Source organism: Gorilla gorilla, chromosome 1 (genome assembly GCF_029281585.2).
Source record: "Gorilla gorilla gorilla isolate KB3781 chromosome 1, NHGRI_mGorGor1-v2.1_pri, whole genome shotgun sequence".
Taxonomy (NCBI): domain Eukaryota; kingdom Metazoa; phylum Chordata; class Mammalia; order Primates; family Hominidae; genus Gorilla; species Gorilla gorilla.
This window is the reverse complement of record NC_073224.2, coordinates 54,840,224-54,867,089: the sequence shown is the minus strand read 5'-3', so window position 1 is coordinate 54,867,089 and position 26,866 is coordinate 54,840,224. Positions and strand designations below refer to the sequence as shown.

The following is a 26,866-nucleotide window of genomic DNA, read 5'->3' as shown; positions in this document are numbered from 1 at the left end:
CTGAAGAGAATTCTAAGAAAAGGAGCAAAACTGTGACAGAATAGGACTTTCATGTGCTCTGAGCAGTGAAGAGGTCTCTCACATATCCTGGAGTTCTTTAAATGGAGGCAATCACCCCTACGTCTCTTCCCAAACCACTGCAGTCTCCTCTGACCCCACCTCATCTGACTCATCACCTGGGAAACAAGGGGAGCCCAGCAGGGCCAGGGGAGTACAAAGCTGTAGTTGCCCCTCCGGATCGCCTTGTTCCTCAACTAGCACCCCTGAAAGCCAATCAGGCACTCTATAAGGGCAGGCAGGAGTGAGGGTGGGAGGGGCAGTGTCCCTCAAGGATTGGGGGACCTCAATAGTGTCAATAGGGTCCTGCTAGGCTGGGAGGGAATGGTGAATCCCCCAAAGGGCGGTCTGGAAGGCACATGTGGAGAAGAGGGGCATTTTTAGACAAAAGCAAGAGGAGTGCATTCTTAGGGCAGGAATCTTGCCAGGCTGGGCCTGCTCAAGGGAAAGTGGATCTCACAGGTGGATGGGAGGGGTCAGGTGCAGGGGAAGGAGCTAGGGCAGGGACACATGGAAATACAATGGGCAGGGGGAGAAAGGTTGGCAAGAAAGGAGAGACACCTTGGGTGAGGGGAGAAGGGGAGCCCCCCTCAAGAGGTGAACAGAAGGGAGGTACTTCAGGCAAAGAGTAAAGGAGGGAGGGGCAAGTAAGGGAAGGGCCCTAGAGGGCTGGAGGAAGGAGGGAGGGAGGGAGGGGTAGGAGGGGCATAGACAGGATGAGTGGGAGGTGCTGGGGGAAGGGTGCTGAGGGGGGCCACACTCCCTTGGCCACTCTTAGGCCAGCAGCCTAGCCCAGCACCACAGCAACACAGGCCCTAGTTAGGCCAAACTCAGAGGTCAGGAGCCCCAGCCTGGCCATGCAGGGTGAAGAGTAGGGGGCAGCACATGGCACTCCCGACTTCGTGGTCCAGAAGCTCATGGGTGACCTGCATCCAGATCTCATGTTTCTTAAAGAGTGCCACATGTGTGACACAGTGCCCAGGCCTAGAGCCCCTTGCTCACCTGCAGGTTGAGCTTCTGTAAGGACAAGCGAGGCCAGCGCCTTGGCAGCTGCTGGTGCCTGCCATCCCACCCACAGCCAGCACCAGGGCCTAGGTCCCAGTGCTGGGAAGGTGGAGGGAAAGACGCTTTTCCCATCTGGATAGGACCAGGAGGCAAGAAGCTTGGGGTGCAACGGCTGGGCCCTGCGGGCCAGGAGAGCTGAGAGGTGAAGCCTCCCTTCCTTGCAGGTAGGAGCTAGGGAATGTGATTCTCCAGGAAGTGATGGAGGGTGGGGGGGCAGAGTGGAGGATATGACAGTGGGGGCTGCAGGCAGAGACTGTGGAGGTCAGACCGTGTCTTCATCCAAGTTGCTAGATGAACCCAGAGGTAAGAGACTTGGGTTCAAATCCTGATTCATCAACTTCGACAAGTCATTTTCTGTCTTCGAACCCCTTTTTTTGTCCTTGTACAGTACGGGCACCAGACAAGGATAGAGCCTTTCTGGATTTCCCTCTCTAAGTTTTAGGAAAGGAAGCAGGATAGATGGGTGACTGCCAGTGTTGGTGGGGCAGGTGGGCAGCAGTGGGTGCGTGGCGCAGCAGAAACACAGCCTCCAGAGTTTGGGCCCCTTTTCCGAAGCTCACCAGGCTATCTGCCCATCTTTTCCTCCCCCTCCCTCTAACTGCCTCCCTCCCCTGGTCCCTAGCACAGCTCCAGGGCACCCCTGGAGCAGCTGGAGAATCTGGGTTGCAGTCCACCCCCAGGTGGCGCTGTGCTCCCGCACCAGGTTCAAGTGCACTAGAGGAGTGATGACATCATCCAGGGCGGAAACAGCATCCCCACCGCGGGAGCACCGAGGAAGAGGGCAGCTCACTTGTTGCTCAGGACAGTAGGGAGTGGTTTTTCTCTCTGGCTAAATCATGTTTGAAGTTTGGTAGAAAGGGCTTCCTAAGGTGACAGGTTCTATTGGAGCCTTAAGATTTGGAGGCAGGTTGTTTGGGTTCAGGTGAGCGTCCAGTGCTTTCCTGCAGCACCGTCACAGCCTTATTTCAGTGAGGGAAGGAAGGGGAGCTGTTAATGAGAAGCAGTTCTATGGCCTGAAGACCTGGGCTCAAAACAAAACCAACAAACAAAACAGACCTGAGCTCTGACTTTTATTAGCTGTGTGATCGTGGATATATTAGTTAACCTCTCTGGGCCAAATTCTATCTGCAAAATAGAATATTGGTATCCACCTCACAGAGTTGAAGGATCAGCTGAAGCAACCTAAAGCATCTAGCTAGTGCCCAGTGCCCAGCAGGCACAGGGGGTGCAGTGGGGCTGACAGTGAGGGCTGACAGTGGAAGCTCTAGCTGGCCTTAGCTCCAGCTCATACCCTTTAGGTCCAGGAGCCAGTGTGTGTCTGTCTCCTCTCCTCTGGGCCCAGTGATTGCTTAGGTGACTGGGGTGACAGGCAAGTGGGTGGAGGGAATGGAGAAGAGTGTGCCCTGGGATCTGAGGGCTTTACCCCCAGGACTAGACTGCCCTCTGGTTTTGGTCAGACCTAGCACAGCGATCTTGCTTCCTAGCTGGGGCACCCCACCCTCACCTCAAAGATGGTGAAACTGCTGTGCCTCCTGCTGTTGAGGCAACCATGAGGCAGAGAAACCTACAAGTGACACAGACCCAAGGTGGCAGTTCCACAGTGCCAAGGGGTGGCAGCACCTTCAAGATAATGAAATTCAGAAAGATGCCTTTCACCTACACCCGATGGTGGGCATGGCAGCATTGTCAGCATTCCTGCAGTTGGGGCAGGAAGTGGAATTGGTGAGCAGGTGGGGAGGGCTGGGGAAGATGAGGCCCCTCTGAGCCCTAGGGCACACAGATATGGGTGCTATTCTCCAAATAGTCACTCCACTTCTCTGCCTGCCGCCTTCCTGGGCCTGTGACTGCTGTGAGGACCTGGCCCTGAGCCCATGGTTAGGCAGAGTCATGGAATGAGCATCCCTGAACATGCCTAATATAGCCATCCCAGCACCCTGGGCTCCACTCTGCCCAGCACCCCTGAGAACAACTCTGGCTACTGACTCCAGGCAGCAGGACTGGTTCAGGAGCAGACCTAGTAGAGGCCTGGCCTTCTAGACCTGGACAACCAGGTCAGTGGAGAGTCTTCTGCTCAGAGTTCAGATTTTCCTCCATGCTGCACTTTCTGAGGATGTGAATTTATTTCTTGGCCAACTCAAATAGTGTGGCAGGGAACCTGAGCTTCTAGAGTCCTCCAGGGAGCCCAGGGTTAGGATCAGGACTCGCAGTTCAGGACAACAGGTGGGGCACAGCCATTCACAGCTAAAGGTTTGTATATATTATCAAAATCTTATGGAAAAACAGATACACAGCTATTCATACAGCAGCAGGTGGGTGTGAGGAAAATGTCTGCTTTGGCATCAAACCTTCAAGTCCAGCTGCTCTCTGTCCCACTCCTCCTGTCTGGAGCCTACTCCCATCAGGCACTGTGCATCCAGGCCACTGCCCCTGCCACATCCTCTAATTAGCCTGGACTTTGGGGTATCCTCAGCCCCTCCCCACGCTCCCCTTTGGGCCCCCATGCCTCTCCATCTTTCTGCCATTTTCCCACACAGAATGCCACTGGCCCAGCAGCTTTGCCCCGTGGGCTCCTCAGAGGCCTGAATCCTGGCCCTGGAGGGCAGTGGGGCTGGGGTGGATGTGGTCCCTGTGGGACATCTTTCCTGGATCACAGGCCTTTTGCAGCTTGCCAGCTACGTGGGCCCTGGACAGTGCCATCTTCTCAGCGATGTGCTAAAAGGACTCTTCTTGTCCGGAAACCTGAGCTCCAGGTATTAAAGCAAAATTTGGAGAGCCTCAGAGACAAGAAAAGGAAAGTGAGAAGAGATAAGGCATCCTTCCTTGAGCGTGACCCAGGCCTTGACTCTCCCATGGCAGAATAGGGACATCCACAGCAGGTCAGCCAGGGATGGGGTGGGCAGGGTCTGTGTAGCCCTGGGAGGTGAGGCCTGAGCAGTCATGGCATTGGCAGATGGTGCCTGGCAGCCTGGTCCTACTGAAGCAGTTTGGGCACTTCCACCTGTAGGGGCAAAGTAGAGACAGGTTAGAGAAGGGAGCTCAGCCACCTCACCTCCCTCCCTACTGGAAGGACACACAAGACACTGCAATATGTTATGTCTGTGGAATGTGAATGAGGTGTTGACACTGAGGGAGCATTTTTCATTGTCTGTAAAAATTGGATGTCATCGAGTGACCACTGGAATTACAATTGAGATTTTCCTTTATCTCATGATACCTTGTCCCAGATGATGATGTGGGGGTTGGGTATCCAACCAAATGGACAAACGATCGTGGACTTCATCACCCAGGCCAGACTTCCAGGGGAGGCAGGGCTTGGAGAAGTAGGGTGTCCAGGGATGGCTCCTGTGTCCCTGGCACTGGCTAGGCAAAGGTAGACTCTCCTGAGAGGTGAACCTCCCAGAGACCTTTCGGATGGACTGACCTGTAGGACTTGGCTGGTCCTGAGAGGAGGCTAAGTAAAACATGGATCATTTTTGTTTGGGGAAATGGAGAAGACTTAACTACTCTGTAGAGGCCATTTCTCCATTTTAAGGAGAAATTCATTCTCCATTGCAGAATGAAAGAGAAGCATGGAGTGAGGGGTTAAAGGAAGCTCCTTAAAGGAAGGGTAGAGTCTCAGCTCTAGGGGATATACAGGTGTGACCTGCCTGCAGGCAGGAGGATGCATGAGATGACCTGAAGTCCCCTATGGGCCCTGGGAGTCTATATCATCTGCAGCCGACATAAGCTCCTCTGCATGCCTTCCCTTTTGCAGTCCTGCCCTCTCCTCCAGGCCCTACCCAGCCCCGCCCTGTTGGCTCATGCCCACAACTACTTAACTTCTTGAGCTGCTTGAGGTTGCTGGAGCGGATGGCAGCCAATAGCTGGTCACGGGAGTTCTTCTCCTGGGCAGGGAGGACTTTGTCTCCCATCTTCCTCTGGGTAGCTGGTGAGAGTGAATTCTTCAGGTTCTCCATGATAAGGGGTGGAGCCAAGGGAGGGGGAGGGGGAGGTGGGGCAGCTGGAGCACCCCCTTTTTTGGGTGAGTTCTTTGGAGAGGGCTTTGGAGATGGTTGAGGTGAAGGTTTTGGGGAGCCCTTAGCCACGGCCCCAGCCTTGGGTACCTCCAGCAGATCCTTCTTCTCTCCCTTGGCTTCCTGTGCCTGCCTTTGCTCCTGCAGCCGCTTTTGTCTCTGCTTGTCCATGTTGCGGCTGAGCAGATTGGTGACGGTCATTCGGGGCCCGGCCAGCTCAAAATGATAGCCCAGCTTGAGCAGGGTAGTATTCTCCTTCAGCAGCTTGGCGATCTCCATCTCCGTCTTGCCTCCACAGATGTGTCGCTGGTTGTGGAAGCGGAGCTCGGTCAGCGTGTTGTTCTGGAGGAGGGCCCGGAAGATGGCCAGGATGCCTTTGCCTGTGATGTGGTTGGAGTCCAGGTTGAGGCTGGTGATGGTCTTGTTGGCCTTGAGCATGATGGCAATGGCAAAGGCCACGTGGTCATCGGCTCGGGTGTTGGCCAAGGCGAACACCTTAACCACAGTGTTGAACTCCAGAGCCTCAGTAAACCGGACCAAGATCTCATTTGTGATGCAGTCTGAGTTGTTAACGTTCACCTCAGTCATCTCGGGGTCATTGTTCTTCACTCTCTCCAGAGGCTCATCAAATATGCTGGGAGCTGCCTCCTCCTCCACCTTGGCCGGTCCTTCAGAGGGCTTGGTGGGGCCACTGGGTGTCTGTTTCTCGGGTGTTTTGGTCTTGCTGTCATCCTTGGCTTCCTTTTCATGTAAGGGTTCATTCTTCTTGACTTTTTCATCCTCTTTTTTGGTGTCTGTGTTCCCAGTTCCTCTTTTTACCTTCTCTTCCTCCTTTTTCGTGTCTGTGTTCCCACCTGCTCTTTTCATCTTCTCACCCTCTTTTCTGATGTCTGTGTTCCTACGCTCCCCTTTTACCTTCTCATCATCCTCTTTCTTGGCCACCTCCTTCATCTCCTCTCTCTTTTTATCCTTGTCCTTGCTCAAGCCTGTGTTCCTGTCACTCCCTTTCTTCTCCTCTTCCTTCTTGGTGGCCACTGCCCTCTCCTCTCCTCTCCCATCCTTCCCTGCCTCCTTCTTATCCACTGCAGCCCTGACCCGGCCCTTGTCAATGCCCCGGATGATCTTCTCCTCCTTGGGCTTCTCGCCACTCTTGCCATCAGCTTCATCTCTGTCTCTAGAGAAGCTTTTCTTTAAACCACCCCTTTTTGGCTCCTTCCCCAGATCTGAGTCCCGTCTGGGGCCCAGGGCTTTTTTGCTGGCATCTCTGCCCCTTTCCTCTCCATTCTTGGCATCTGTCTTGGTCTCCACTTGCTTGCTTTCCTAAGAATTCAGAAAAGAAAAATAATCATGAAGAGCTGGCTACAGAGGGAGAGGAATGAGTATGGGGATGTGTGGGGGAGCGCTTACATAACTGCCCTTGAGCCTCTGAAGGACAGTTGTGCTGTTTGGGAGAGTGGGGTGGATGTCTCCATTGAGGGCAGCAAAAGAGGGACTCAGGTTTAAGCTGCAGAAATGGGATGACATCAGACTCAAGGCCTCAGGGTTGTGAGACAACCAAACAAACACCTGCAAAGGTTGTGGCAGTTCCTTTTTTTTTTTTTTTTTGAGACGGAGTCTTGCTTTGTCGCCCAGGCTGGAGTGCAGTGGCGCGATCTCGGCTCACTGCAAACTCCACCTCCCGGGTTCACGCCATTCTCCTGCCTCAGCCTCCCTAGTAGCTGGGACTACAGGCGCCCACTACCACGCCTGGCTAATTTTTTGTATTTTTAGTAGAGACGGGGTTTCACCGTGTTAGCCAGGATGGTCTCGATCTCCTGACCTCGTGATCCGCCCGCCTCGGCCTCCCAAAGTGCTGGGATTACAGGCGTGAGCCACCGCGCCCGGCCGTGGCAGTTCCTTTTATGGAGTATTCTCAGACCCAGAATTGCCCTTTCCTATCATGGGTGATTTAGAAGGACTGCTTCCAAGCAGTGCCCTGCCAAGCACATTGGAACCTGAGGCAAAACAAGAAATACTAACACTGATCCTGTCTTTAAAATTTTGCATTGGTGTTTATTGTGGACTTTTTGCATTAGTTTTATTTTTAAAAATATACATGAAAGTCCGGGCGCGCTGGCTCATGCCTGTAATCCCAACACTCTGGGAGGCCAAGGCAGGTGGATCACCTGAGGTCGGGAGTTTGAGACCAGCCTGGCCAACATGGAGAAACCTGTGTCTACTAAAATACAAAATTAGCCAGGCATGGTGGTGCATGCCTGTAATCCCAGCTACTCGGGAGGCTGAGGCAGGAGAATCACCTGAACCTGGGAGGTGGAGGTTGTGGTGAGCCAAGACTGCACCATTGCACTCCAGCCTAAGCAACAAGAGCGAAACTCTGTCTCAAAAAAAAAAAAAAAAAAAAAAATATATATATATATATATGAAAACATCAGTTATCTTGCTCACTGAGTTTTTGGCATCCACTTATATTCTGTGCCCAAGGTGAGTGCCTCACATCCCTTCACCTTAGTCCTGGCCCCTGCTTTTAAGGAGTAGGCCAATAGTTCTGAGATGCAGAAATTTTATAAGGCAATACATTTCCAAAGGAAAAAAAAGGTAGAGGGATCAACATATGCTAACATTTTATTTTACCAATTAAGGATATTTGTAAATTATTATCATTATTATTGTTATTATTGTTATTATTTTTTTAGAGATGGGGGTCTTGTTATGTTGCCCAGGCTGGACTCAAAATCCTATCCTCAAGCAGTCCTCCCACCTCAGCCTCCCAAAGTGCTGAGATCACAGGTGTGAGCTGCCATGCCCGTCCGATATTTTAAAATTCTATCTACCATCATCATCTCATTAAAATAAGAAGGAGCTAATTTTAAAGAAGGTAGGCATAACAGAGTTAAGAATATACCTTAACAGCAAATATGTGTATTTTTTTAAATTCACAGTATTGTCCTTATTTTTAGTAAAAACTTAGCTAAGGACAAGCACCTCTCTGTGGAGAGCCCTGGAATTCATTAGGTCAGCTGATCTCTGGAAGACTCTGCCAGATTCTAGATCTTGGATTCTGTGACTCAATTTTGACCCCCGAGACACTGAGAAGTTTGTGAGAGAGGCCATGGGACCGAGTCAGTTGAGCTGTGATGGGGGCTTGAGGTTTTTTTTGGTTTGTTTGTTTGTTTTTGACAGTCTTGCTCTGTCACCCAGGGTGGAGTGTGATGGCGCAATCTTGACTCATGGCAACCTCTGCCTCCCGGGTTCAAGTGATTCTCCTGCCTCAGCCTCCTGAGTAGCTGGGATTACAGGTGCACACTACCATGCCCAGCTAATTTTTGTATTTTTAGTAGAGACAGGGTTTCACCATGTTGGTCAGGCTGGTCTCGAACTCCTGACCTCATGATCCACCCACCTCGGCCTCCCAAAGTGCTGGGATTACAGGCGTGAGCCACCGCGCCAGGCTGGGGGCTTGAGTTTTATACACAGCATAAGCCACCCACACCTCCATGGATCCCTGTTTCTTCCTCCGTAAGGTTGCACCGAGCCTGAGCCCTGTTTTGAGAGCACTTGCTTCTCATCTTCATCAGAGAAGCAGAGGAAGTGGCAGAGTTAGACATTAGACATAGAGTAGACATTAGACTTAACTGTCCAACTGTGACCCCAGAGCAACTGGGACTTAAAGGGAGGCTGTGATGTCCTCCCCTAAAGGTTTTTCAAGAGGAAGAGACTACGGTTTGAATATTTAAAAAGTTTTCTTTCAAGAGTGCCAGGTTGGGGTGTGGGGAGAGGGCAGGGAAGAAAGGAAAGCAGCTCTCTGTCGCACTCTCGGGCCCAAGTAGCATTTCTTCAACCTCCACTCTTCGCCGAGGGAATGGAAAGAAAAGTGAGTCCTATGGAAACGGTTTGTACCTGCACCACAAACACATGCCATTGGGGACCAGCCCCTGGGTTTTTTTAGCAGCAAGAGTCCTTGGCTCTTCTGCTAGAATCACAATAAGCAGCCAAGGGGCACAGGGCCTAGTGAGACAGGGCCTTGGAATGTATCTGTTCTAGCCTCCTGCCCTGCAGGCCCCAAGGTCCAGCTGCACTGGAGGCCCCACTGGGGCTATGGTGATGGAGCAAGGGGAAGAGAGCTCCCCCTCACACTCACTCAGGCCCCCAGGGAACTGGGTTTGACCCTCAGATCAACTGGGTTTGACCCTGGAGCAGAAGTGATGGTGACCTTACTGAACCTTGATTTGAAAGGGACAGAAGGAGAGGAGTATGCAAATAGAATGGAAACAAGGAAACCCAATGGATCAGCCCTTTTAGGATCTGCCCATAGTTTGACCAGGAAATTCCCTCTCCTATTCCCTGATCCCATCAAGTTGAGAGCAGTTCCATCACTGATTCTGTCCACTTTTGGAGCTTGGAGGTGAGAGCTGGAGGGACCAGCCTCTCTAGGCCCATGGTCTAGAGATTAGGCCTCCAGGGCAAAGACTCCTGCCCTCCCCTCTTCCTTCCTTTCCCAAAATGTGCACATTTCAGGAGTTCTCAGAGCCCACTGTGCACTGCGTAGCTTCCCTTTCCAGAGTTCCTACGCCACTTGTAGGCTTCACTCAGAGAGAAACTGGGGATCCAGAGAGATGATGACTTAACTGACTTCACCTGGCAAGTTCGGGAAAAGCTGGATTTCAGACCTGACTGTCTCACTAACAGCCACTAAGTCAATGTAACCATCTCTAACCTTCCCCATCAGGGGCCAAAGCAGCTCTTCTCGGCCCACCCAGCATCCCTGGAGTACCCAAGTGCCCAGCTGCCCACAGAGCCTCACCCACCAGCCTCCTCTTTTCACGCAGCCCACTTCAGAGCTAGGACTCCCATTCAGACCCTTCCCTCTCACCCCTAGCCAGGACTCAATTTAACCTTGTTTCTTTCCTTTTCTTTTCTTCTTTTTTTTTCTTTGAGATGGAGTTTCACTGTTGTTGCCCAGGCTGGAGTGCAATGCCACAATCTCGGCTCACTGCAACCTCTGCCTTCTGAGTTCAAGCGATTCTCCTGCCTCAGCCTCCCAAGTAGCTGGGATTACAGGCATGTGCCACCACGCCTAGCTAATTTTGTATTTTTGGTAGAGACGGGGTTTCTCCATGTTGGTCAGGCTGGTTCCGAACTCCCGACCTCAGGTGATCCACCTGCCTCGGCCTCCCAAAGTGCTGTGATTACAGGCATGAGCCACCACGCCCAGCCTCAATTTAACCTTCTTTCTTCCCTGACACCCCACATCCTGACTTCTCCCCTTTATCCTAATCCAGGACTACTCCCCACTCCTTCCTAGTTACCTCCCCTACCCTGGGGTCCTAGTTGGCAAGGATCTGCCAAGTGTCTGTTCTTGAGGAGGTGTGCCAACACTTTAAAAAGAACCTAATGAAAAACAGGCTGGGGGTGGGAGGGAAAGGGTTGATTAATCATCAGTTTCCTCCAAATAGCCAGGAATGAGAGGGGCTGGGGCTTGTTGCCGCTTGTGTAGCCCTGAGCACTCAAACGTTGCCTTAAAAGGAGAAGGAGCCCAGAGTCCTCCCAGGGCTGGGATTTCTGTTGAGCTGAGCTCCTCGGAGCCGGCACATAGCAGAGCTGCTTCCTTCGTGCTAATCTGAAAGGGAGGCTAGGAAAACTTCTTCTTGCTTCCAGAATTGATGGTACATCCCGGTGACCTCCAGAGGTTATTTTTGCCTGTGTTTCTGTCGCTAGACCTTACTCAACTGTCTATCCCTTATAGCAGGAGGAATTTAGGTTAGATATAACAAAGAACTTCCATGCAGTAAAGGTCCACAGGCCTCTTTATGAGAAAACTAGGTAGCAACAGTTATTTTTTCCCTTTGCGAAAAGCATTAGGGTTAGGGGAAGCCCGCAGGGGTGGTTTGGGAGTCCCTGGATGGAGGCAGGGGAATGGAAAGGATGACCTCTGAAAGCCTGTACTGACCTGTGACACACTGAGGTACCTAGTGATCGGGCTCAGAGGTAAGAAACGGCTCCTTGCCCCCATCTCCTCCAGGCCTTATGGCTACATGATGTTGCTCTGTGTCTGCCACGTGCGTTAGGATCCAAGTTTAATGCCCTTGATAGGTTCAGATGGTCAGAGCACAGCATTTTCTCCCTTACCTTGGCCCTTCTGATGCTGCTTTCTTTAGAAGTCTTATCTGATTAAACAGAGGAGAGAACATTTCACCACCTCTATTGGCAAAAGATGAGAGGAAAAGGATTATTTGTCTATCCAGAAAGTTTAAAATGAGAACTTGCTGAGAGCAAGGGCCAGAGCCTCTGTGTGTTGCATTCGGCAACCACAGCCCACTGATACCTTGCCAGCCCACACTGTCCCCCACTGACGTCACCTTCTTCCTTCCTGTGACCCATCACCTGAGGAGGAGGCGTCTCCCTCTCTGCAGAGTCATTTGGACCCACGTAGCTGCAAGGGAGGAAGTCTGCAGACAGACCCTGGGGAGAATGGCTCCAGCAGGAGGTTGGAAGATATGAGTCTGCCTGTGCTTGCAGAGGTCACTTTCCAGGCACTCGCCTAGGAGAGGGCAGAGCAAAGGAGGGCAGGGCTGACTAGCAATGACCGCACCCTCACAGGTGATACCACTGCCGTGAATTCAGAAGTATTTGTTCCTTTCCCAAAGCAAGACTGAGGTGATGGCAGTTCCGACGGTTTGATGCCACCCTTGCTACGTCCCCTCAAGGCGGCCTGGTGATACCTGTGCAGTCTTTTCATCTGGAGGCATCCGGAATGCCCCTAGCTCGAGCTCCTGGCTGAGGGTAGGATCTATGGGGTCTCCAAACTCTGCTTCTAGGAGACTTTTTCTAGGCCTTGGCTAAAGTCCCCTAGGACATTAAAAGCCACAGTCTGTGTGGATCTGGAGCTCATTAGAAGACAGCATTTTTACCTTGGCCTAGGCTGTGGCCTACTGCTGGTTTCTCCTTGACCAAAGTTATATTTACCAGGAAAGCCCCAGGGAAATATGTGACATCTCCCAGTCCCACTCTCATGCACAAACTCCTTACCAGCTGTCCATCTGCGTCCTGCATCAGTCCCCCCACCCGCCTCCACCATGTCTCAGAGCCCCTGAACATTCCCCTGCATTTCCCACGAAGCTGTCCCACCAAGAACTGGGGCTCTGGCCCACTCCCTCCAGCCACCTAGGGACTTCCTGATACCAGGCACTGCGGCTGCCAGTCTCATCTATCTTTACAAGGGAGGGCAGGGAAGAGCTGACCATGGGCTGGAGGGCCTGTCAAAAGTCCCCTGGGACAGCAGATGCCTTACAGGGCTGGTGTGCAGGGCAGGGCAGGCAGCAGGGCCCAGGGCTGGAAGGGACCGGGGGACTTCACCCACTGCAGTCTCCTGCCTCATTCCATGTGGAGTGCCAAATCTTTTATTGTTTTCCACCAAAAAGAAAGATTCTAGAGTCTCCGGAAAAGAAGTTTAAGGAGGGGCCAGGCACAGTGGCTGACCCCTGTAATCCTGTCACTTTGGGAAGCTGAGGCAGGAGGACTGCTTGAGCCCAGAAGTTCAGGACTAGCCTGGGCAACATAGTGAGTGAAACTCTGTCTCTATTTAAAATAAATAAATAAATAGACAAGTTTAAGGGAGGTCCATTGTCCTGTGGGGAAAGTTGGATTCCTGGCACCAGCTGTCCTGGGTAGGGGCCATAATGCGTGTTTCCCTTGGTGGAATGTGGAGCAGGAGTCCTCTACTGAGGCTAGGCCTAGCTCATTAGACATTAAAGATTCAGATCTTGTAACAACTGATATTGCCCCTAGAAAACTACAGGTTCCCTTTACGGCTGCCAGGAAAACTGGGGGCTGTTCCAGAAAAGTTCTGCCCATAGTGGCATATGAGCCCACTGGGTCTTTAGACAGTTGGCCTATGTGCAAATCCCAGCTCTGCCCCTAACTAGCTCTGTGACCTTGGCTGAGACACTTAGCACCTCTGAACCTGTTGTCTCATATGTACAATGGGACTGATCCCCCTGGGGATCGTCACTGGGTTGTAAGTGGTAGAACCAGGACTCAAACCTAGATCCCGATGACAAGAAAGCCTTGAATAGGAGATAGGCTGTAAAAAATCTGGGTCCTTCTGAGAAGTGATTAAGCCTCGAGGGCAGGCAGTAGGGCCCCAACCTCCTCCTATCTGAGCCCCTGCCCCCTTTGCTTAGTATCTTGGTATTGTTTAGCAGGGTGAAATTTGTTCTTACCCAGAATGGAACTACATTGTGTGCTTTTCCATGGAAAATGAAATGACCATGTATTAAGCCCTGGAGACCTGCCTGGAGGGCTACAAGCTGGGAAGGGATGAGGCTGCTTTGAGAAGCCTCCCCCAAACCCACCCCAGTCCTATGGTGACAGAGGCCAGGGTGGAGTGGGATAGGGACAGGTATTATCCCCACCAACAATAGCAACTAGCACTTGTAGGGAGCTACACTTGTTGGGCCCTGTGGGTGCCAGGAGTCTGTCCTCTCAGGCCATTCCACCAAGAATCCTGCTGCGGGCCTTGCTCGTTCATCCATTCATGGCCCCATTCACCAAGAGGCTTCTGTCAACACTGTATGAGGGACACAGTGCTACATGAGAAACAGTCTTGCCCTCACAACTTAGGGGACGTGGCCGACCAGGGGACAAGTTCACATCGAAGTGTATGTAGCAGAGGGTGTTGAGGGCATGCCCCCCACCATAGAGCAGGCCTCCCCCCTGCTGAAGAGCTACCGCTTCAGCCAACAGCATTCCTTCAGGCCAGCCACAGAATCACTGCAGCCTCCCCCAAAAGGCCAGCAGCCCCTTTCTTAGCCATTCTCAGACTGAAGTTCTTCAACTCCTGTTCTGGCAGTGGCTCAGGGACTAGGTCTCAGCACCTGCCAGCAACCCTCTTTTTTGGTTATCCCAGCTCTGACCCTTCCCAGCCCATCCCATACCTGCTTCCGCTACTTCAAAGCCCCCACTCTGGTGAAACATTGGCTGTCTCCACTGGCCTTTGCTGGATGAGTTCTAAGGGAACCCTTCCATTCACCCCTCCAAGTTATAAGAGACCTCTGGGGAAACTGTGACCCAGAAATGGGGTTGGAGAAGGGAGAAGAAAATGACAAGTGAGGATGGAGTGCAAGTATAACCTCACCCCCTTAGGTTAACTTCTCTGGAAACATACTTTTGGGAATGTTCAAGGGCTTATACACAAAAATCCAAACAGACGCTCAGCTCCTGCCCATACTGGAGCACAGTTAATCCCCTGAAAAACAGGGGCTCAACACAGAACTCCTAATTTGGGGTTGGGGGCTTTGGTATATGGTGGGGGGGTTCTACAGGGCGGCCTTCTTGTGTACTTTCCGAGACTACTGACAGCGCTGCATAGCTGGAGCTCCCAGCCCCTGACCAAGGCAGGAGAGAGTAAGAACGCTCAGCAAGGGGGTTTGCCCACCGCAGGTACTCTGGAAATGCTTGGTGATGACAGCAAAGTGCACCATCCCCAAATAACCCATATGGAAACTGTCCGAAATGGAAGGGAATCAGGCTCTTCCCACATGGCCCCAGCATGGCCCCTCAACTCCAGAGCCGGCAGAGCTCTCAGCCGTTCCCTGCTCCCAACCTTAGGCCCTGTTGATAGACAGCATGCGACCCAATCCGCACCCAATAAACCTGACAAGCAACGCTGGAGGCTTGTGCTCTCATTCCCCAGAAGAATGCTGGCCATGTGGGCACAGCCTCCCACATGCTCAGGGCTTCAGAAGGGTCATCAAGGGCACCCCCCCAGGGGAACATGTATACCTGGTAAAATGTGGGCTGAGAAGCTAAGGCCCATGCAGTCATGAAGCTAAGAAAAGCTGTGCTCCTGCAGGCATCCCAGACGCCCCTACTGCTCCATTCCCACCCTGCCTGACCTCTCAGTGGCTTCTCACTGCACTCCAGGAGTCAACCCACTTGTGAGTGTGTGAGGCAACTCGTGGGGGTGGGGCGCAGCATGCAGCCCCCTGGCAAAACGTCTGCAGATGATGGGGTCTCAGGTGTGAGAATGGCCACCCCTTCCATCCAGTGAAGAAACTAGAGAAATTCTAACACTGGAGGAGCTCATTTCATAGCTTTGAGCCCATATTTCTTTCTTTCTTTCTTTTTCTTTTTTTGGGAGGAAGAGACGGAGTCTTATGTTGCAGGCTGGTCTCAAACTCCTGGACTCAAGCAATCCTCCCGCCTTGGCCTCTCAAGTCCTGGGATTACAGGTGTGAGCCGCCATACCTGACCTTGAGCCCATATTTCTGAAGGGCATGGTCCCCATCCCTGGTTGCCAGTCCACCTGAGAAGTCAAGTTCCACAACCTGAGTTTAATCCTTTTCCCCAAATCTTTAGTCCAGGGTGTACCCAAGAGCTTCCTAATACCTCACTTCTCCAGCATAACAGTAGCTAACCGTGGTGAGTGCTGGCTGCCATGCCGCCCCAGGTGCCTCTCATCCAATTATGCACTCATGCAGTCCTCAGATGACTCTACAACGCATCCCCATGTTACAGAAGAAAATGAAGCCCAAGATTATGCAGCTATTACACGATAAAGCAAGGATTCAAGTTCAGGTTCTTAGGCTCTAGAGTCTGAACTTTTAACCTCTATATTATGCTCTTTGCATTAGTGGGGCTATGTACTAAGCCACTCTTTCACCTGAATGCCTGGTCCAGACACAGCCCTTCACCCCCAGCCACCCAATACTGAAATAAGAATGTTAATCACAATATCCACAGCCATCACTTAGTGTTTACAAGGTGCAAGACACCGTGCTAATAAGTGCTTTACTTAAGTCATTGATGTAATTGACTCCTCAGCACTGCCATCTGAAGTGGGCAGAGCTTGGTGAGGCTCCAGTCTCAGCAAGAGGAGGCTTGAGGGAGGAGCTCTTTTGGGCTGCTGGGAGCCAGGGCCCTTCACATGTGCCCACCTTCACTTCTACCTTGAGGTCTTCCTTTCCCACTGTTTCCTATATGAATTTTTTTTTTTTTTTTTTTTTTTTGAGACAGGGTTTCACCCTGTTGCCTAGGTTGGAGTACAGTGGCTCAATCATGGCTCACTGCAGCCTCCATCTCCCAGGCTCAAGCTATCCTCCCACCTCAGGCTCCTGAGTAGCTAGGACTACAAGTGTGCATGACAACACCTGGCTAATTTTTATTATGTTTTGTTTTGTTTTCCAGAGATGCATTTCACCATGTTGCCCAGTCTGGTCTCGAACTCCTGTGCTCAAGCGATCCTCCTGCTTCAGCCTCCCAAAGTGCTGGGATTACAGGTGTGAGCCACCATGCCCAGCCTATATGCTTTTATCATCATGGTCTTAACAACCATCCCATTACTGTGGTGCCTAAGAAATTAACTGCTGCAAATTCACTACCTCTGGGCAGTGTGCTCAGGGGGAGTTACAGTTTCTGGGAGTCGGTGGTAACATTTTCCCCTTTTGCAGATGGTGTCATTCTTTTTTTTTTTTTTTTGAGATGGAGTCTCACTCTGTCACTCAGACTGAAGTGCAGTGGCACAATCTCAGCTCACTGTAACCTCTGCCTCCTGGGTTCAAGCGATTCTCCTGCCTCAGCCTCCCGAATAGCTGGGATTACAGGTGTCCGCCACCTTGCATGGCTGGTGTCATTCTTAAACTATATCAGTAGTAAGTGGGAGGACTGGAGTTCACACTCAGATCTCTTGGGTTATAGCACATATACTCTTAACTACTATGCTGTGCTCCCCACGGTCACAGTGATACACTAAGGAGTGAATGCCACACTCCTGCCAGGAGCTCCCTGCAAAGCACACAACACAAACCCAAAGAGAGCTATCTGGGCGTGTGATCATTTGGCCAGATGCACTCAAGTGCCAAGGACTGGGCTCAGCTCCGGGGACACAGGGATAGGTAAGGTATGAATCTCTGCAGAGAGATGGTGAATCGAATGTCACCCCTAAAGTTTCTCCAGCATTCCCTTGGATTTCATGCCAGACTGAGAGGAGGGACCATCTGGAGGAAAGGGTCCAGATGGCTTTTGCTAAGGCAGAGTTAGGGAGAAGGCAGCTCAAGAAACTAAAAGCCAAGGTCAGAAACCCATTGGGGGCTGGGGGCAGTGGCTCACACCTGTAATCCCAGAACTTTGGGAGACCAATGTGTGCGGATCACTTGAGGTCAGGAGTTTGAGACCAGCCTGGCCAACATGGTGAAACCCCACCTGTACTAAAAATACAAAAATTAGCCGGGCATGGTGGTGGGTGCCTGTAATCCCAGCTACCCGGGAGGCTGAAGCAGGAGAATCCCTTGAACCCGGGAGGTGAAGGTTGCAGTGAGCCAAGATCATGCCACTGCACTCTAGCCTGGGCAACACAGTGAGACCACCCTGTCTTGAAACAAACAAACAAACCCATTGGGCTTCTAATTTTCACACCATCAGGAGTCAGGGTTTATGGCCTAGGGACCTCCACTGTATGCCACCTTACTCTGTGACTTCCCTGTGTTGCTTTTCTCAGTGCTTGGCAATGAGACTCAAATAAAAAGGCCTGTGCTTAACTTTGAGGCCAAAAAGGAAATAAACGGAAGTAGGAAAGCTATGCCCCACACCATAATAAGGCTGGGAAGAGGCAACCCGAAGAATACATGAATGGCACTAACTACAGGGAGCCTGGGGCACAGAGCAGGGCCTGTGGAGGAGGCCTGGCTGAGCACTAACAAGATCCACAAGGGGTTTCTGGCAGAAGCAAACAGTAAGCCTGAGAAAGCCCTTCCAGGCTGCTAATGTATGTGGAGCACAGAGCCAGGAGGTTGCACCTGGAAGGGGTGGAGGAAAGTTCCATGCAGGCAGAGACATTTGAGCTGGTTCCTGAAGGAGGAGTGGGAGTTTGGTAAATGGATGGAGCAGAGCATGTAGAGGAAGAGGCTTCCCTCTGCAGCCTCATCTACTTCCTTATACCCAAGCTTCATCCTACAACATTGTCCCTTCGCACAGGCATTGCTCCACCCCATTTTTACCCGGCCTCACTCTACTCATGGTCCAGGATCAACGTCAGCATCAAGCATGGTGTGCTTTGGGAAGTGACCCCTGACCCCCGAGCCCTTCTCCTCCCCCTCCCCCACAGCTCCCTTCACTCCCTCCCTTATCTTGGCCCCTGTCACTCTGTTTCTTTGTCCATCTCCCCTGCAGGATCAGGGGCATGAAATATGGTTTATTACTGACTCGATGCCTGGCACACAGTATGATGCCTTGGCACATAGTAGATGCTGAGAATTGCTGAATGAATGAATAAGAAAATGGTGTCAGCCAGGTGCGGTGGCTCACGCCTGTAATCCGAGCACTTTGGGAGGCCGAGGTGGGTGGATCACCTGAGGTCGGGAGTTTGAGACCAGCCTGACCAACATGGTGAAACCCCATCTCTACTAAAAACACAAAAATTAGCTGGGCATGGTGGCGGGCGCCTGTAATCCCAGCTTCTCCAGAGGCTGAGGCAGGAGAATCACTTGAACCCGGGAGGCAGAGGTTGCAGTGAGCCGAGATGGCACCACTGCACTCCCAGCCTAGAGGTGACAGTGTGGGTGACAGAGTGAGACTCCATCTCAGAAAAAGCAAAAACAAAAACAAACTTCCTGGAGTCCACACTGAGAAGTACACCAGGGTCTTTGGCTACCTGTTAAGGCCTGCAACCTTGAGGATGTCCAGAGCTGTGAGGAAGGAGGTGGGAGCTGAGAGGCAGTGAGGCAAGGCAGGCCAGCTCCCAGAGCCTGCCCACCACTGACGTTCCCTAAAGGAATGTAGTAAACAAGGAGAAGCCCAGCCCCACTGGGCCAGAGGTGGGAAGCTGGGACCAGGCGGGGGACTGACAGCCATTTTATTCTCCATCTTCACCCTTTCTCCCAAAGGACTGAGCAGCTGGAAAGAAGTTGAGTTTGTTTTAGCAAACAAGAGACTTGTCAGCGTCAAGCTAAGACACAACTCCCAGAACTGTCCTCTGTTACTACTTTCTTTAGTGGCTTTTCCTTGGATCACCACTCAAAAAGTGATGTTTCAGGCTGGGCACAGTGGCTCATGCATGTAATCCCAGCACTTTGGGAGGCCGAGGCGGGTGGATCACTTGAGGTCACGAGCTCGAGACCAGCCTGGGCAACATGGTGAAACCCCATCTCTACCAAAAATACAAAAAATTAGCCGGGCATGGTGGTCAGCACCTGTAATCTCAGCTACTCAGGAGGCTGAAGCAGGAGAATCATCCGAAGTCGGGAGGCAGAGGTTGCAGTGAGCTGAGATTGCACGACTGCACTCCAGCCTGAGCGACAGAGCCAGACTCTGTCTCAAAAGAAAAAAAATAAAAACTATGCTGTTCCAGGACAAGGCTCGCCTCCTTAATCCTCAATTCTTATCTAGATCATTGCTAACCCTTTTGCTGCTGAGGAAGGTATGTGGGCAAGAGTGAGGCTTAAGCCCTGCCAAATGGAGGCTGCTACCTGTGAAATGGGGACGCCTCCAAAATTTGAATTCAGAGTTTCCTTCCTTTTTAAGGCTGAATAGTATTCCATTGTATGTATACACCTTGATAATTTTAGCATTTTATGTAAATTATACATAAAATGTATAATGTATGTAGCTTGTTTATCTATTCATCCATTGATAGACACTCGGGCTGTTTTTGGCTGTTGTGAATAGTGCTGCTATGAACATATCTGTGTGGGTCCCTGCTTTCAACTCTTTGGGAGTGTAGATGGACCCAAAAGTGGAACTGCTGGCCATGAGACCCAAATTCTGACTTCTCTGCACCACCCACCTTGACTGCTTCACCTCTTGTTCTATCCAGCACGTCAGTCATCACCTTGCCAGTATCCTCAACCCCAGTCACACGTGCCAGCCAAAGCCCCAACCCTACAGCCAAAGCACCGACTGCAGGCCTGTGTGGCTCCTCATCCCAGGTGCTGGGCTATCTGGGGAGAGTAGCCCTCATCCCAGGTGCTGGGCTATCTGGGGAGAGTAGCCCACACCCCACGTGGTGCCGTCCACTGTCTGCAGCCCCTGTGAACCCTAACACTCACAAGTGGCGCCAGTGCTGAGGACCAGCTTGAGAGTCAGAAGGCCAGGGTTCCACACTTTGCTCTTATGTTAACGTGGACAGGTTAATTTGCCTTCCTCATCTGTAAAACGGGGATCACATCTGGTACGGGGTGGTATTAAGGCTTCATTGAGGTGAGTGGATAACACATCCACTTCCTGTGGCTGCACAGGAAGCTTTCAATAAAAGGTAACTGTCATTATGGGTCTAGCTCTCTCCTGGTTCTTCATAGCATCTATCCGAATTCTTCTCCCTTCTCTTAGTATCTCTTGTCCCACTCCACCCCTATTCTTGGCAGACAATCTCCTCTAATTTCTTCCCGGGCAGACAGAGGAAATAACCCATGGCGATCCTCCAACTTCCTGCCACCTCTTCTACAAACTCACCTCCAGGCTCATCTTTCACCTTCCCTCTCCTCCTGCCCAGGCTCACCCCTCCCCACGCGCTCTGGTGCCCACCCCTCCTCCCCACATTGCACTCCCGCACCCTCTCCCACAGCCTTAGCCTCTCCCTCTTTCCTGGCCCCTTCCCACCACCCTTTAAACCTGCCCATCTCTCCCAGTTAATCAGATCCTCCTTCTGTCCACAGTCCCTTCCAGCTGTAGCGCCAGCCTTCCCGTATAGCCAAACTTCCTCAAAGAGCTCTACTTTTTGATCCCGATTCATTCCTCAATCCAACACACTCTTGGCTCACCCCCAACATTCCATGGAAATTAGTTTCATCCAGATCACTTCTGACCCTCCTGTCACTAAGTCAGATTTATCTTTTATTTCATATATTGCTCAAACTGCGTGGGAAGCATCTGGCGCTATTGGCCAGGTCCTTCCTTCAAAACGCTTCCCCATCGGTTTCCACCACAGCCTTCATGGCTTTCCTCCTAGCTCTCTGACAGTTCCTTTAGGCCTCCTTCAAGGACCCTCTTCCTTGAGAAATGTGGGTGTTGGCAAGGTCTTATTTTAGGCCTCCTTTGTTTTCACCTTTAGAGCCTCTCCCTGGATTATCTCATCCATTCTGATGGCATCAGCTGCATTCTACGTACTGATGTCTCTCAAAGCTGGATCTCTGGGCCAGACACTACTAGGAAGGTAGTACCGTCTAATGAATATCTTGGTTTGTGTGCCCCAAAGTACCTCAAAAACTGGATTCCTTATCTTCCCCCACTGCCTTGCCGACCCCTGCACTATTCCCTATCTGGGCAAGTGGCTCCTCTGAACACCCAGTGGCTCCAATCAGAACCCGGCTGGGAATAGGAAAGGAGGAATCTGTGGGGAGGCAAGGTGGACCCCTCTGCACTCACTCACCCTTCCCTACCAGTAGCCCAAGTGATTTTGGGGGAAGGCTGGGAAATCGACCTATTCTATACTCCCTCGTTACCTGCACACAGATACTACAGCCTGAACCCCACTCAAATCAATCCCTCTCCTCCATCCTCACAGATGTTCCCTTGGTCCAGGCCACTATCACCTCTCATGGGGTTATAGCAACAACCTCCTCCTGGTTTCGCTGACCTCCTCCAGGGCGATCCTTGCACGGCAGCCCCAGGGACCTTGCTGAAGGGCAGACCCGTCCATGAAGCCTTTCAGTGGCTCTCCAGTAGCCTCAGCATGAAGTCCAGACTCACAGGCCCTTTGTGACCTGGCCGCTGGCCTCCCTCTGTCAATGCCTTCTCCTGGCCTTCCTCCCTGCAGTCTCCATGCAGCCACCCTCCTCTCTCAGGTGCTAGAAGGAGCCCTGCCTCTGGGCCCTTGCAGTGATGTTCTCACCACTTGGAAAGCTCTACTTCCTCTTATCCTGATACACTCTTACCCTACATCTAGAGAAGTTTTAGCTTAGATCTTTAATTCTTCTGGATTTTACCCTGGGATATGATGTGAGGTGACAATTTTACTTTTTTTCCCAAACAGGTATCTAATGTCTGAACTTTTTTTTTTTTTTTTTGATACAAGGTCTCATTCTCTCCTCTGGGCTGCAGTGCAGTGGTGTGACACGGCTCACTGCAGCCTTGACTTCCTCCGGCTTGTGATCCTCCCACCTCAGCCTCCTAGGTAGCTACTACTACAGGCATGCACCACCACACCCAGCGGATTTTTGTATTTTTTGTAGAGACAGGGTTTCGCCATGTTGCCCAGGCTGGTCTAAACTTCTGGGCTCAAGCGATCCACACACCTTGGCCTCTCGGAGTGCTGAGATTACGGTGTGAGCCACCACACCTGGCTTGAACTACTTTTATGATCAGAAAAATACAACAAAGGCACATCTATTCCAGGACTTTGGAAGGTCAGGGCGAGGGGATGCTGGAGCCCAGGAGTTCAAGACCGTCCTGGGCAACATGGTGAAACTCCATCTCTACAAAAAAATACAAACATTAGCCAGGCGTGGTGGCATGTGCTTGTAGCCCTAGCTACCTGGGAGGCTGAGGTGAGAGGATCACCTGAGCCAAGGGAGGTCGAGGTTGCAGTGAGCCGTGATCATGCCACTGCACTCCAGCCTGAGCAACAGAGAGAGACCCTGTCTCAAAAAACAAAACAAAACAAAACAAAACAAAAACCAACAAAAGCTGTTTTATGAAAAAGAAACAAAAAAATTTGTCTTTAAATAACTGAGTTTCACAGCAAAAACAAAACAAAATTAAAAACCAAGAGGCATCAGGCCGTGGTGTGGGGAGGAGGGATGGATGGGGCCAGAGGTGGGAGGGAGGGGATTCCCCATCACTGTGCTCAGTCTTCAGCCCGGCTGTGCTGTGCCCAGGACCTGCCTCGCAGCCTGACCTTCACCTGGCTCTGTTCCAGCAATTACAAATCAGCCCCAGTGATAAACATCAGTGCTGAGCAGAGGGCCAAAGGGTCTCAGGCACTGCCTCCAGCTCCAGCATAAACAGAAACGCCATGATTCATTTTTACCTCCCAAGATGATCTCCAGGGGTCGGAGTGGCGCAATGGCAGCCAAGAAAAGGGCAGCGGTTTGTGAACCTGGGAAAAAAAGGGCATTTTCTGATGCAGTCCTGCGGGAGACCAGGCTTTACAAGAGGAGTGAACGCCACCATCTCAGGGCCTGCTCTGTCTTTGTAGGGAAGGGGAGCAAAGAAACCTTCTGGAAAAGACAAGGATAATGTGCAGATGTGGGTGGCTGGGCACTTACACTGCATGTGTCACCAAACTCTGCCAAGTCTGGGAGGGTTCTTGCCTGCCTTGAGTCTTTAAGGACCAGGGTTTCTAGTGAAAGGGATGGTAAATGGGGGAAGGTGGCCTGACCTCAAAAGCCTGCCAAGAGCCATCAAGAGGCACCAGAAAGGAAGGCACGGTGAGCAGTGTCTGTGTTTCACCTAGGCCCTTACCCCTACCACCAAGGCTTCTGCATTTACTGCAAGTAGAGAAAGACAGAGGCATTTTGAGGTGAGGGCATGCATCACAGCTTGCAATAGCTAAGACTTCACATTTTGAGATGAGGGCATGCATCACAGCCTGCAATAGCAAAGACTTCACAGTCAGCGCCATTCTGGCTTCTGCTTGGGGGTTATGCAGAACCCATCACTAGGGGCATGAAGGTTCTTGTGGCAGATCTTCTTGGCCAATGAAGGGTCAACTCCATTGCTCTCAGCAGAACTAAATGCTTTGCCAACTGGTCTGGTGACTCATACTGGGAAGCTTGTAGCAAACCCCATTTTTGGAGAAACCAGGAAATCTCTTTGGGGAGATAAACAAGTCACTGTAGCACTCTGCTCTCTGAAGTGCCTGGCTAGTACTTTCTGCTTCTTCATTTTATCCCAGCACCAAGGAAAACCCAAGCAAGTCTGGGAAATGTTGTAAAGATCTACACAAATGCAAGCTATTTGTCCCAGGCTTCTGGGTCCCACTTAGGTCCCGGAGGGTGGCAGAAGGAACATACTGTTCTTTTACTGCCTGGGGCTGTGAGCAGGAGGCCTGGCTTTCATACAGCCCCTCTCCTGTCCCTTCTAAACAGAAAAGGGTACATTGGCTAAAGCAGGAGCAGCTTTATGGTGTCTGACCTCTGCAGTGCTACAGGGCCCCATGCTCAGAGGGCCCTACGCTTGGTTTAATTCTCTGCTGTCATCGTCTTGAAAGTTTTAGTAATTCTTGAGCACATTTTCATTTTGCACTAAGCCCTGCAAATTCTGTAGCCAGTCCTAGGCCTAAGAGGCCAGGGATCAGGGATGGTGCAGCTCTCTGTCTTCCTGCCTTCTCCCTCTTCAGGAATGGCTCTCCCACCCCACAGACACTGGGACATCAGCCTTGACGCTTCCTTTTTCCCTCACCACGTTCCCTTCATCCCACCTTCCTAACATAGCTCAGATTAGCTTCCTCACATCCCCTCACCATTGCTGTGTTTGCGGCCTCCATCATCTCTTGCCTCCCCACTGAACCCCCTGCCTCCTGTCTTCCTTCTCTTTGAGTGCACTCTGTCACCAGAAAGACTTTTCAAAATGTGATTCTGATCCATGGCTTCCATGCTTTCGGGATGAAGTGCAGACTTTGTAGCATGGCAACAAAGCCCTCCGTGACCTGGCCTGCGCCTGCCTCTGTGCACCCTCCCCTTCATGCCTGCACTCTGGTTACAGTGAGGAACAGCCACGCTGGGCTCTCTTGGGTCTTGCTTCCCTGCCCCATGCTGGGCTCTCTTGGGTCTTGCTGCCCTGCCCCATGCTGGGCTCTCTTGGGTCTTGCTGCCCTGCCCCATGCTGGGCTTTCTTGGGTCTTGCTGCCTATGCATGCTGCTCCTGCCACACAGGACATCCTCTCGCTTTCTTCTCTGCCTGGCTAACACTTCTTCTTTTGTTCCTCCTCCTTCTTTTTAACTTTATATATGGAAAAGTTCGACTGTACAACAAACTAGAGAGAACAGCACAATGAACCTCAAGGTACCCATTGCCCAGCTTCAGCGATTCTCTACATATGGCCAATCTTGTTTCATCTGATGCCCACCCATTTTTGTCACAATCTCACATTATTTGAAAGCAAATTCCAGGTGTATCATTTCATGCATACATATTTCAGTGTGTACTCTCTTTTTTAGGGACAGGGTCTCACTCTGTCACCCAGGCTGGAGTGTAGTGGTATGATCATAGCTCACTATAACCTCAAACTCCTGGGCTCAAGTGATCCTCCTGCCTCAGCTTCCCGAGTATCTAGGACTACAGGCATGTGCCACCATGCCTGGCTAACTTTTATTTTTGTAGATCGGGGGTCTTGCTATGTTGCTCAGGCTGGTCTCAAACTCCTGGCCTCAAGCAATCCTCCCGCCTTGGCCTCACTTGTGCTGGGATTACAGGTGTGAGCCACCATGCCTGGCCTCAGTGTGTATCTCTAAAAGACAGAAACTTCTTTTTTTTTTTGGGGTCAGAGCCTCAGTCCTTCACCCAGGCTGGAGTGCAGTGGTACTCACTGCAACCTCCGCCTCCTGGGTTCAAGCAATTTTCCTGCCTCAGCCTCCCAAGTAGCTGGGATTACAGGTGCCCACCACCATGCCCGGCTGATTTTTTATTTTTAGTAGAGACGGGGTTTCACCATGTTGGCCAGGCTGGTCTCAAACTCCTGACCTCAGGTGATCTGCCTGCCTTGGCCTCCCAAAGTGCTGGGATTACAGGCATGAGCCACCACGCCTGGCCCCTTTTCTTCTTTTTTAACCTGACTCTGTCAGAAAGCCCATTTGGTCCTGTTATTCCCAGGGACTGTATAAAGCAAGGTGACTCCTTCTCTTCTATGTGAGTGCTCTATATGTATTGGGTCCTCTCCCTGAGGCTGCTTTTCTGTGGGCTAGAAAAGTTCATCTGCTAGACTAAGCCTGCCATTCCAGCCTGACTAGAATTTTCTAAATCCTGGTTCTGCTGTTTAAAAGCTCACTGTGACTCTCAGCTTCAGATAATCTGCCAGTGTGGTACATGTGCCTTCTGGATCTTTTTGTCCACTAACCAGGGCAGACTCCAGGGCAGAACTCTCTGGTATCCTACTACAGGCCTCCAGGGAGCCACCAATCAGCATCCACCTGCATCACCTGCCAGTCCACATCTCTCCATCCTGGCCACTAAACTATTGTAAGCAGCCTTTTTCAGTGTCTTCCTAAAGTCTCCAGAAGAGCCCAGGACTTCAAAGAGTAGAAGGAATATATTGGCTTCAATGCCATCTCCACCCACCACTGGCTCTCTCTTTTTTTTTTTTTTTTTTTGAGACCAAGTTTTGTTCTTGTCACCCAGGCAGCTGGGGTGCAATGGCACGATCTTGGCTCACTGCAACCTCAACCTCCGGGGTTCAAGTGATTCTCCTGCCTCAGCCTCCCAAGTAGCTGGGATTACAGGCACCCACCACCACGCCTGGTTAATTGTTGTATTTTTAGCAGAGACAGGGTTTCTCCATGTTGGCCAGGCTGGTCTTGAACTCCTGACCTCAGACGATCCGCCCGCCTCAGCCTCCCACCCGCCATTGACTCTCTGACTGGGGATTCTTACCCCAGTAAAATGATATACTTTCCCAGGCCTTGTGAATTGTTCTGGAAATACATCATGCTACAGGGTCAATACAACTCCTAAATGCAGCTCCCTTTTAGCAGCTGAGGCCCTTGGAGACACCGGTTTTTCCTATGCCAAGGCCACAGAGACCAGAATTCCACTTGCTTGCTGAGGAAGTCAATCATAGTTGAGAAATAGCTGAGGAGTAAGCTGAG

At 51.4% G+C, this 26,866-nt stretch overlaps 1 protein-coding gene across 1 annotated transcript in view; it reads right to left on the bottom strand.

Annotated features, from left to right (window-relative positions):
- Positions 1-2,179: 2,179 nt before the first annotated feature.
- The window catches only part of LMOD1 (leiomodin 1), a 50,656-nt gene continuing 25,969 nt past the window's right edge, over positions 2,180-26,866 (bottom strand). Inside the window, exon 2 of the mRNA XM_055368078.2 lies at positions 2,180-6,455. Within this exon, the coding sequence (XP_055224053.1) occupies positions 4,830-6,455 (1,626 nt within the window). The 3' untranslated portion in view covers positions 2,180-4,829. The remainder of the gene's footprint in view (positions 6,456-26,866) is intronic.